General features: G+C 34.8%; 1 protein-coding gene across 2 annotated transcripts in view; it reads left to right on the forward strand.

The window, feature by feature from the left end:
- Positions 1–12,832, forward strand: part of CCDC172 (coiled-coil domain containing 172) — a 55,621-nt gene that overhangs the window by 12,719 nt on the left and 30,070 nt on the right. The window contains exons 4-5 of one of the 2 annotated variants that reach the window (XM_055093379.1): positions 3,592–3,708; positions 4,899–5,064. In XM_055093379.1, coding sequence (XP_054949354.1) covers positions 3,592–3,708; positions 4,899–5,064 — 283 coding nt within the window. The remainder of the gene's footprint in view (positions 1–3,591; positions 3,709–4,898; positions 5,065–12,832) is intronic. The other variant, XM_055093380.1, reaches the window with a different exon arrangement.

Genomic DNA, 12,832 nt, shown 5'->3' on the forward strand with positions numbered 1-12,832 from the left:
TCTAGATTTTTTTTTTTTTTTTTAAACAGAATTTCATTCTCGTCACCCAGGCTGGAGTGCAGTGGCACAATCTTGGCTCACTGCAACTTCTGCCTCCCGGATTCAAGACATTATTCTGCCTTAGCCTCCTGAGTAGCTGGCATTACGGGTGCCCCCACCGCACCTGGCTGATTTTTGTATTTTTAGTAGAGGGGGATTTCACCATGTTGGCCAGGCTGGTCTCAAACTCCTGACCAGGTGATCCACCCGTCTCGGCCTCCCAAAGTGCTGGGATTACAGGTGTGAGCCACTGTGCCTGGCCTATCACTTCAAGGCTGTGTGCAAATATATTTTTTCATTTCTAGTAGGAGGACAGATAGAAATGAAAAAGAGAAAATTTTATCACTGCCATTAGGAACTTCCCACCCTTTTCTTCATATTGTCTGTATTCTTTTGGGATCTTAGTGGATAACTTAGGACACAGAAGCAATGGATTTTTAAGTTTTTGTTTACTATAAAATAAATGGTTCAAGCTACATAGATATAAAATATTGCCTCAGTTCAAACCTGACTCGATATATTTAGAAATATTTTTATGTCACACGCTAACATTTTATGTATTATCTTCCCAACTCTGATCTCCACCCATTACCTTTGTAACAAAAAAGAGGTGAGAAGATTTTTTGATGATTATTTATTCATCTTTTGATGCTATCAATACATTCAGGGTTATATTTGGAATATTTACTTAAATTTTACATATCAGTAGATTAGTTGTCAAACGTAGGAACATAAAAAATAACTTAGGAAATCAGTTGGGACAACAGCAAGAACAAAAGGAACCATCTGAAACATTCTACGAATAGGAGACTGTGAAAAGCTATTTTATTTCTGAAGAGTTAGTAACTTAACAAAGAGGAACTGGGCAGATTCAAAAGTTTTTGTTTCCTTAGTTCCACTAAAATACGAAGGCAATATATTAATAATAATAGGCCTCATCTAGCTTCTGCAACCTTGATCTGTTGATGTCCTTAACAATGTGAAGCAGAATATTATAGGCCTCTATTCTCGTCCTTCCTGACTTTAACTTTCCCAAACTCCTGCCACTTTCTCCGTCATTCTACTTCTCATACTTACCAAGACTTTTGTATTAACATTTTTTAACCATAGATCCTATGTAAATTTGAAGATTAATGTACCGTAATCTTTCTGTAGTTATTGACTCTCTGGGACTCTTTAGATCTGGATTAAAAGAGACAAATATGGAAGTAAATGATAAAGACAGAAGGTAAGACAGAAAGGGAATGAAGAGGAGATAAACTAATAATAAAAATAAAAAAGAAGCAGAGAACTTAAAATGGATGTTTTACATAAAATTTTAGGGAAGAGGAAATTATGGATATGCCCTTTTTATAAATCTTTAGAACAGCTGTCTACTTTTTAGTTTTTGGGATATAGATTTCATTTTGTAGGTAATGGTGAAATATTCTGGTTGAGTGCCAATATGTCACCTAGCTCTTCTTAATATTGGTTATTCTCCCTTTTAAGAAAGAAGACGTGGGCTCAGTGGTAATTTAAGCTCTTAGTCATTGATAGCTGAAAGATAGCACCTTAATTTCTGAGTCCTTAACATAAGGCTTTCCTGAATTTGAATAATAGATTTGCTTAAGTCTCATTTAGAAATCCGTTAGTTTGATAAGTAATATTTTCCTCATTTTTGAGTTTTGGGTTTGACATAGATCTTTTACAACAGGTCAGTGGTATACATGGACCTAGAATTCATGAATTGCGTTTCTGAAGGGCATAATACTTGAAATACCTTAGTAGATTAAACTCACATTTATCCAGTGCATTATTTGGTCTCTAAAGCATTTTTTGTGGACATTCCTGGGCAGTGTCCACAGCAGTAACTCAGAGTTAGGTATATACTGCAAACACCCTTCTCAGTAAGCTCTGGTGGATCTAGGATTTGGTAATTTCCTTAAATGTTTATTAACCTTATATATTTTCAACTCACCATCACACCTCAAAGTCTCTTTTTAGCTCTAGAATTATCTTTTCATTACTTTGAAATAGTTCTGACATTTCCATGCTCACATCATGATTTAGAAGAAAGAAAGGCAGAAGACCTGAATTTTAGTCCTGGATTTGCCTCTAATTAGTTATATAGCCTTTGTTAAGGTGTTTAACTTCTCTGGACCTCATTTTATTATCATTTACATAATAAGTATTAAATAGTCACGAAATATTTTTTATTCTGAATAAATGTGGTAGATTTCATGATCATACCCTAGTTTCCCCTTGTTATAAATTTCTATATGATTTTATAGATTTGGCCATATGTTTTCTAATTTCTGTCTTCTGAGACAGAAAAATACTAACCACCCTATTATTCCTTCCCCCAATCTCTAAAATATTATCTCAGTTCCTTTGATTATGTGAATTGTACCTCTCTAATCTTTCTCTGTTGATGCCTTTCTTAAAATTGGGTTGATGAAAACAGTACCAAGTACTGAAGATATGGGCAGATGGGCTACGATCTTATATAAATGTAAGATCATATTTTCTGGTTTTGAAAATTTCAGCAACTTTTTTAATGTCAATATTTCTAGGACATTTTAGCCATAATATTTCAAACTGTCTCTTAAGCCAACCCTTTTGCCTCTGGACTAGACTATTTCTAAGCTCTTTACTATTCAATATCTTCTGGGACAGAGATTTCACAACCTGTCTCTCACCTTGAGGAAGTTCTTATAACTACCATAAATCTTGCTTTCTGCAATTTAAGTTGAATTTATATCCTTTTTCTTTTCTCTGTGGAGATGGGAACAGCCCCAAACTGGAAATGATGCTTTCTTATGAGGGCTAGTACTGAACATAGTAGAAAAATTACAGTATTTCCAGTCCAGCATCATTTTTAGCTTTCATATATTAAAGCTTCCTGACTTCGTTTCAATATTCATCTCTCAGGAGATGTTACTTTTTAAGGTCCAAATGAAATAACAGTTGCATGTCTAACATTAATGTTTATTATACCTTTTGCTACTTAGAACCAAATGAAGTATTAAAATAAAAAATGAGTTCTCAAAACCCATTTAAGGTCTTTAGCAGACTCGTTTTTTATTTGATATAACTATAATCATGGGACTGGGTTTTTGCCTCTGCCTTGTAGATTTTATCTTATTATTTTATTAGTTACATTATGTACATGATTTATTCATTCATATATTCCTTATAAACTGTGAAAATAGAAACTTATTATTTAAAAACAAACAGTCTTAAAGCAGATTTCAGTGTGTGTATTCAAAAAGCATTAGTACCTAAGCTAAGAATTCTTCTAGGCATTGAGAGGAAAAAGAAAGCACATTCTCTGCCCTTGAGGAGCCTATAGTCTTATTAGGGGAAGAGATTATAAAATTGTAACTATAAAGTACTTAAAAAATAATACAAGATAGTGTATATAAAATAAGATGTTTGATGCTAATTTTATTTTGCATTTTAAAGATTAATACAGAATATATTTTATACTAGACAAATCTGCTCTGTTACCTAAGGTACTCTAAAATGTCTAATTAATTGTTTTATTCTGATTTCTGTTTTTGTACTTTGAAGGTTCAACAGTTTTTTGAAAAATCCTTCTTCTTACAGCTTTTGAAAGCTCATGAAAATGCCTTAGAAAAACAGTACAGTGAAATTACAAACCATAGGAATATGCTTCTTCAAACCTTTGTAAGTTTCCAGCCACCTAGAAAAATCTATTTCACTAATTATGTAAAAAAGTATTCAAATATACTTAAGTATACTTTTAGAAAATTATCCATGTGCATATTAGCAGGTAGTACTGCTCAGATACAGGACAGTATTAAGTGCTATTTAAAACCAATTGGTAGAGTAATACAGTTTGAAAGAAGTATATGGGCAGGGATGTAATATAACAATTATTTTCAGTTGTAATAAGCACAAAAGAAACAGTGGAACTGATTTGAATTGCTCAGGCATTGAGACCTTGGATAAAATCGTTTTGAAAGGCAGAAAGTTTCACACTTTAGGCATATGTATGGATGTGGCTAAAAGGATGGATATTGTTAATCTTTTTCTGTTAACTCAGAGCCAACAGCCTGAGCAATAGTTTTGAATGACAGGGCCAATTTAGAAATATGACTTGTGATTAATTGACATTTTAAAGAAAATACATTTAAAGATATTAAAAATACATATCTGAAGTCAGAACCAACACACTTGGTGGTTTGAAATGATGTGGCCAGTTTGAAAATGTGGCTTAAAATTCATTGACATAGCTTAGAAAAATATGGTAATGTTTATATTCTAGCATTGTTAAAGAGTTTAGGTTTTTGCATTGTCCACAGTTTTTGGAAATTCTTATTTCTCTGCCATGTTGATACTTCATAAAATGTAAACTATTATTTAAAACTGATTTTGAAGTGAATATGTAATTTTGATTTCATCATCCACATTTTAAAAGGTTTTCTTGGCTATCCTTGTTTGTTTGTTTGTTTTCCTGTAAGGCAGTAATCCCTTTAAGTGTAAATTTTAGTTTTTCAGTTTGGCCATTTAATTACTTTACTCTCCAGTTTTATATTATAATTATAAAATGTAATATGATTCTGAATTTTAATACACAAATAAACAGATATAATGATGAGTGGTAGAATATCTACCTCAATAATTCTCCCAAAACTTTAAGATTAAATCTTTCATCTGAAGATAGTTGTTACTATATAATAGCTTCAGTTTTTTATTAATATTACTACGAGAAAAAAACATTTTTGCCATAATACCAGGAAGTATAACTATATACTTTCATTGTTAATAATTCCAAATTATTATATTTTAAATAATTAAGGAAAAATATTATTGCAACTAACACCTACATTTGATCTTTTATTTATGTTTTTCAGGAGGCTATAAAGAAACAAATGATAGAGGAGGAAGACAAATTTATTAAGGAAATTACAGACTTTAATAATGATTATGAAATAACAAAGAAAAGAGAGCTTTTGATGAAAGAAAATGTCAAGATTGAAATATCTGACTTAGAAAACCAAGCAAACATGTTGAAAAGTGGTATGAATAAATATTATCACCTCATTTGTCTTGCATTAACGAAAATAACTTATTTTGAATGAATGAATTTTCCAAAACTTTAACTTTTTCATGAGCAAATTGGGTTATTGCATAGCGATTCTTTTACTTTTATTGATTTAATGAAGATGTATCTTCTATTGTGAGCAGTTTCAAATGATTTAGAAGTACATGTGACATGAGCATTTGGTCATTCATTTAATAAATAAATATCTGTTACGTGATAGGCAGTGTTCTAGGTCTTGAAGATATAACAATAAAAAGTGGAGGAAGAAAATATGTAAGCAGACATTTACAGCACATTGTGATGGAAGCTACAGTAGGGGTTAGAATTGGTGCCGTAATCCTCTAACAATCCAGGAGAAGCTAGGAATAAGTTTACACAGTGGAGTGGAGAGAGTGTTATTTCAGGAACACTAGTGAAGGTTTGGGTCTGTGTCCCCATGCAAATGTCATGTCAAATTGTAATCCTTAATGTTGGAGGTTGGGCCTGGTGGGAGGTGATTGGCTCATTTGGGCAGGTTTCCCCTTTGGTGCTATTCTCATGACATTGAGTGAGTTATTGTGAGATTTGGTTGTTTAAAAGTATGTAGCACCTCCTGCTTCTCTCTGTTCTTCCTGCTCTGGCCATGTAAGATGTTCCTGCTTCCCCTCTGCCTTCCACCACGATTTTAAGTTTTCTGAGGCCTCCCCAGCCATGCTCCCTCTATAGCTTCCAGAACCATGAGCTAAGTAAATCTCTCTTCTTCTTCTTCTTTTTTAAATAAATTACCCAGTCTCGGGTAGTTCTTTATAGTAGTGCAAGAATGGACTAATACAACTAGTATGTGGGTTGTTGCAATCTTTGATAAGATCCTGAATTAAAGCAGTTGCCAAATAGGGAAAGTCAAGGATAAATCAGTTTTCAAACTTCAGAGATTCTGTTGTAGCATTAGCTTAATGTCCAGTATTTCCTCATCTAAACTAGGTTCAATTGCACATGAGGCTCCTTGGATGTAGTTGCTTATGTAACTCCTTGAGTTCATGTCCTCTTGATCTGAAGACCTCAGCCAAAGAAACAGTTGCCCTTCATATTCCCAATATACTATGGTGAGATAGGCATAGGATAATCACTAGTGACACTTCTGTTCAGAAAGCAGAAAAACTGGAGTCATTGTTATATAGCAATTCTGAAATTGAGCCAGGCAAGTATTGGACATTCCTTGATTAGGACTCAGTCATCCTCCCTCCTGGGAATGATTCCCCATGACTCTTGGCACTACTCTCTGTGCTCCTATTTCCCTTCTCTGGTCATTCCTTTTTTTTTTTTTTAAATATATATATATATATATACATATAAAAGATAACTTGCGTTTGCAATTGTCCTTCTCTGCCTGCTTCCATTCTGTAAAAGTTGCGTATCATTGCTTTTTTTTACTGCCTCTGTCCATTTCAGTCCAAGCTCACTGTGTTCATGTAAATACAGTGCTCTTAAAAACTTTGTGGGTCTCACGTGAATCCTACTGAGGCTCATTTCATTAGGGGAAAGCCACAACTACAAATTTCTTTGAGATAAGCCCTTTTATACTTTGGCCTTTTGCTAAAACTACTGAGACAATATTCTTAAACTTCTTGGCCCTATAGTTTGACTGAATAGTTCTCTGAGGCATCACCTTGGATTTTTCTGAGGTTTTAGGAAAGGGTTTTTAATTCACATGCTAGATTTAGTCTTTATGATTTCTTAAGAATATTGGATTTTTTTCTTTACCCTCAAGACATTTCTTAGTGGTGAGAATGAAGACAGGGAGGGCATCTTGTAGTAAGGCTACCAAAGTTGTTTATTTTAATTCCAGAACAACCATTAAGGAAAGAATCCAAAAACGAATAGCTAAAAGGACAATATAGAAATTAAAAAGACAGCCTAAAATATACATTTAATCTGAAAGAAAGTGGGAAAGGGAAAGAGGGGAACAAAAACACAGAACAGACAGAAAACTAATAATAAAATGATACACTTGAATCCATTTGCAATCATGCATCACTTTAATAATGGGGATATGTTCTGAGAAATGCATTCTTAGTATCATCATGTGAACATCATAGATTGTACTTACACAAACCTGGATGGGATAACCTATTACACACCTGGGCTATATGGTATAGCCTATTGCTCCTAGGCTGTAAGCCTGTACTCAATGTTACTATACTGAAGACTGTAGGCAGTTGGAACACAATGGCAAGTATTTGTCTACCTAAACATATATAAATCTAGAAAAGGTACAGCAAAAATACAGTATAAATGATTTTAAAAATCTCTATAGGGCACCTTTATAGGGTATGTACCATGAATGGAGCTTGTAGAACTGGAAGTTGCTCTGGGCGAGTCAGTGAGTGAATGGTGTGTGAATGTGGAGGCCTAGAACATTACTGTATGCTACTGTAAACTTTATAAACACTGTGTATTTAGGCTACACTAAGTTTGTAAAAAGAATTTTTCTTCCAAAGTAAATTAACATTAACTTCAGCTTACTGTAACTTTTTTACTTTATAAACCTTTTATTATTTTTGCCTCCTCTAATAACACTTAGTTTAAAACACATATTGTATGAATATACAAAAAATTTTTTTCTTTATATCCTTATTCTACAACTTTCTTCTATCTTAGAAATTATTTTTTTACTTGAAACTAAAAAAAAAAAAAAAAAACCTAAAACTCAAACATGCACATTAGGCTTACACAGAGTCAGGATCACAATATCACTGTCTTCCACCTCTACATCTTGTCCCACTGGAAGGTCTTCAGGGACATGGAGCTATCATCTTCTATGAGAACAATGCCTTTGTATATGGAAATACAAATGACTTACAAAATCAAAACAATTTTAAAAAGAATAAAATTTAAGGATTTATATTCTGTGATTTCAAAATTTACTCAAATTCTATAGTAATCAAGATAATGTGTCACTGCCTTAAAAATAGGCATATAAATAGCTGGAACAGAAGAGAGTCCAGAAATAGAAATGCATATTGTCAACTGGTTTTCAACAAAGATGGAAAGGCAGTTCAGTGGGAAAAGGAAAGTATTTTCAATAAGTGGTGCTAGAAGAATTGGACATCCATTGCAAAACAATGATCCTTAACTCTGTATTATAAATTAACTCAAAATAGGCATACACCTAGACACAAAAGCTAAAATTGTGAATTTCCTAGAAGAAAACATAGGAGAAAATCTTTTCCATCTTGGAATAGGCAATGATTTCTTAGATGGGACACAAGAATCATGAACCGTAAAAAGAAAAACAGATTTAAAATAAATTGAAAAGACACTTAAGAAAATTAGAAGACAGACAACAGTCTTGGAGAGAATATTTGCATTAAATATATCTTCCAATGTACTGTTATCCAGAACATAATGAACTCTAACAACTTAAAAAATAAGAAAGGCAAAAAGCCAATTATAAAAGGGAAAAAAGTTGAACTTCACAATAGAGTACTAATGGCCAATGAACATGTGAAAAGATACTCAATATCTTTAGTCATTTGGAAAATACAAATTAAAATGGCAGTGATATATCACTGTATATCCACTTAATTAAAGTTAAAAAGACTGACCATACCAAATGTTGCTGAGAATGCGGAGCATCTGATACTCATATGGTAGTGATGGGAATGTAAAATGAATGGTACAATCACTTTAGAAAATTGTTTTGCAGTTTCTTAACAAGCTAAATGTACATTTACCATACAGCCCAGCCACTCCACAATGAGGTACTCCAGAGAGATGAAACCTATATCCTAACGTTTTGGCAGTTTTATTCACAGTAGTCAAAAATTGAACATAACTTAAATGTCCATTAAGAAGTGAATGGTTTCGGAGGCCGAGGTGGGCGGATCACAAGGTCAGGAGTTCAAGACCAGCCTGGCCAACATAGTGAAACCCCGTCTCTACTAAAACCAAAAAATTAGCCGGGCGTGGTGGCGGGCGCCTGTAATCCCAGCTACTCAGGAGGCTGAGGCAGAAGAATGGCTTGAACCCAGGAAGCGGAGGTTGCAGTGAGCCGAGATCGCGCCATTGCACTCCAGCCTGGGTGACAGAGTGAGACTTCGTCTCAAAAAAAAAAAAAAAGGAAGTAAATGGTTAAACAAAATTGACATATCTGTGCAATGGAATACTTGGCAATAAAAATGACTAATTCTACTGATGCACTACATGGACCTATTTCAAAATAATATGATGATTAAAAGAAGCTAGACACATGCAAACTAACGTAAAGCCATAGCAAGCAGATCAATGGTTGCCTGGGTCAAAATGAATGAACTGTGAAGGGTCACAAAGAATCTTTTGGGGTTGATAGAAATGTACAGTTTCTTGCCTGTGGGTGTTTCATAGGTGTCAGTGACTGTCAAAAGTCATGAAATTGTATGCTCTAAATGAATATACTTTATGTAAATTATTCCTCTATAAAATTAAGAAAAAAAAAAGTCCCTGATATCACAGATGCTATCGGAGCCCTCTAGTTTAGTTCTCTTTTTCCAGAAATATGGATTTATTTAAAAAGATTTGTTTTCAGAGTACCTGATATTGTTGATTTTTTATTCTTTCAGAAAGTCTGTTTCTAGGTATTTCATAACATTTTCATATAAAACTTTAATCTTTTTAATAGCAGGGACTTTATTTTGATTAATGTGCTGGCCCCAACAGTATGAATGAGATAATAATAAATTGATGACTGCTTCAAAAGGAGAAGCACAAGATGATATGAGAACATATATAAGTAGACTTAAACTGGACTAGGAAGTTAAGGAAGATTTCCCTGAACAAGTTGCCTTCAGACTGAGGTCTGAAGAATGATACTGATTAGCCAAGTGAGAGATTTGAGTGTAGATGTCAATTAGATAGTTGTAATTTCAGTCAAGAGCTCAGAGATAGTTCTGGGCTAGAGCTATTAAATTTTGGGACTCACCTAGAGAGAATGTATTGAAAGAAAATGGACAGTACCCTGCAGAACCTCAGGATTTTCAAAAACTTGAGTGAAGAGTCTAAGACAGCTTCATGAAAGATGGGCAGAACACGTTACTGAGTGGAGTTGACATCACCTAGGGAGAGAGTATTTGAAGGCATGATCAACCCATGTTGATTGCTGCTGAGCTGTCAACTAGAATAAGGACTAAGAAGCAGCAATCAGAGGTCATTGGTGGCCTTCAGGAAAGGGAGCAGATTGAGGTAATAAGCAGGGCAAAAGCCAAATTGTAAGGAGTTGAGCAGAAGGAAGAGCAGAAATGGGATATCTATTAATAAAATTCATTACATTAATAGATTACAGTTGGAAAAGCATATGATTGTTTTTAAAAAGGCGATGTAGAGGGAAGGAGGGAAAAATGGTGGAGGACAGGTGAAAGGAGAGGAAGAAGGAGAGGGAGAGCTTCACTCTGACATCATGATTAACAATGAAACTCTAGAAGTATTTCCATAAAAGTTAGTAATAAGGGAGGGTATCCAATATCATCACTATTATATAACAGTGTTCTAAAAGTATCAGCCAGTAAAATTAGAAACACAGTAAATATTGGAAAACAAAGACAAAATTGTCATTAGTTGAAGCTGATACAACTTGATTTCACTGGGTTTTCTATGTTTAGTTGCATCCTCCACCATTCTTCCCTCCCTCCCACTACAACTCCTTTTTGAGACATTCATATTTCCAACTGTAATCTATTGATGTAATAAATTTTATTTATATATATCCTATCACTAACCTTACTTAGCTGTGCACTCTTAGTCTTCTAATGTATTACTGAATTTTATTTGATAACATCTTCTTTAAGATTTTTGCATCAGTATATGTGAGATTCATCTTTGTGTGTGTATTATGTTGATTTCACAAAAAGCATACTGATGCTTTTTTCTTTCTCTGCTTGGAAAAATGTACGTACTATAATTATCTATTCCTTCAGGGTTCAAAAGAATTAACCTATGAAACGGTTTGTGGCAACTCTTCTTGGTGGTGGTGGTGGTGGTGGAGAAAGAAGTTGTTCAAATTTTAAGCAGATGTTAGAGCTGTTGACTTCCCAGAGCAGTTTAGCTTCCATTTGTCTTCTTACCTGTCAGTGTTTGCTCTTCCATTCCCACTTCTAATTCATGCCACCACATCTGTTATTTTCTGGCATTTGACTTTTCTCCTCTTTCTTCCTTCATTCTGACCTTGCCCACTGAGCCTTTAGCCCATAACTATGATTAGTCAGCCAGTTTCATTGGGTTTTGAATAATCTCCATTTTTAACTTCATAGCTATTTTTATATTTATACTATTTTCTGCTACTCAGTGTTTTTTTCCCACTGCCAGATATTATCTTTGATTTATTATTTTTTAACCACAGGATTGGAGCCTATTCTTACTCCTTGAGATTGCCAAAATGTGAACATCCATTTTTAAAAATGATATTATTAATACTGTACTATTGTATTAAGCCTCTTAGGTTATGTTCTGTTTAAATATGGCAAACCAATCTTTCCAACCTGTTTTGCCATCCCTGCAGCATCTAGTGCCTCTCCACCTTCCAGCCTCACCCAGCAGCTTCTTTGTGCTAAAGGCATGCTGCCCTCTTTTGTGTTCCTAGATTGTACCCTGCTTCCTCCTGCCTCAGGACCGTTGACTGTGTTCTATTTGGAATACTTTTTTAATCCTTTATCTAGTTTGTGGGTCCCCAACCCCTGGGCCAGTACTGGTCCGTGGCCTGTTAAGAAGTAAGCCACATAGCAGGAGGTGAGTGGCGGGTGAGTGAGCAAAGCTTCATCTGTATTTACAGCAACTCCCCATCACTCACATTACCACCTGAGCTCTGCTTCCTATCCGATCAGCAGCAGTTATTAGATTCTCGAGCATAAACCCTCTCGTGAACTGTGTGAGGGTTCACGCATGTGAGGGATGTAGATTGCATGCTCCTTATGAGAATCTAATGGCTGATGATTTGCCACTGTCTCCCGTCACCCCCAGATGGGACGGTCTTGTTGCAGGAAAACAAGCTCAGGGATCCCACTGATTCTACATTATGGTGAGTTGTGTGATTATTTCATTATAGATAACAATGTAATAAAAATAGAAATAAAGTGCACAATAAATGTGATGCAATTGAACCATCCTGAAGCCACTCCTCTCCCTCCCGTGGTCCATGGAAAAATTGTCTTCCACAAAAACAGTCCCTGGTTCCAAAAAAGGTTGGGGACTGGTGATCTAGTTAACTTTTTCATTCTTCTGATCTCAGCTCAAATGTTACATCTTCAGGAAATCCTTCTGTGATACTCCACCCTCCCAATTCCATATTAGGTCAGCTCTTCTGGTTATATTCTCTCATTGCCCTCTGTGCTTTTTCTTCAAAGCATTGTAATTACACACTTGTATGATTATTTGATTCCTGTCTGTTTCTTCCACTAAAGTATAAATTTTCACAGAGAGAGGAACTACATTTGCTTACAAATGTATTTCTGAAATGTGCTTAGTTTATTCACTCATTCAGTAATACTTGTGCACTTTTTGTGTATCAGGCATTGTTATAGGACCTGGTGTTACTGTAGTGACCAAGAAAAGAAGAAAAAAATCCCTGCCCCCATGGAGCCTACATTCCAGTATGAGAGAGGGAGGGAGTGGAGAAAAATAAGGGAGGGAAGAGGGATAGATAGATAAGGGGTGGGGTTGCAGTGGGGTGTGTGGTACAGTTTTACATAGATGTCCAGGGAAAGCCTCATTGATAAGGCGAGTTTTGAATAAGACCTG

The sequence above is a fragment of the Pan paniscus genome, chromosome 8 (assembly GCF_029289425.2).
Source record: "Pan paniscus chromosome 8, NHGRI_mPanPan1-v2.0_pri, whole genome shotgun sequence".
Taxonomy (NCBI): domain Eukaryota; kingdom Metazoa; phylum Chordata; class Mammalia; order Primates; family Hominidae; genus Pan; species Pan paniscus.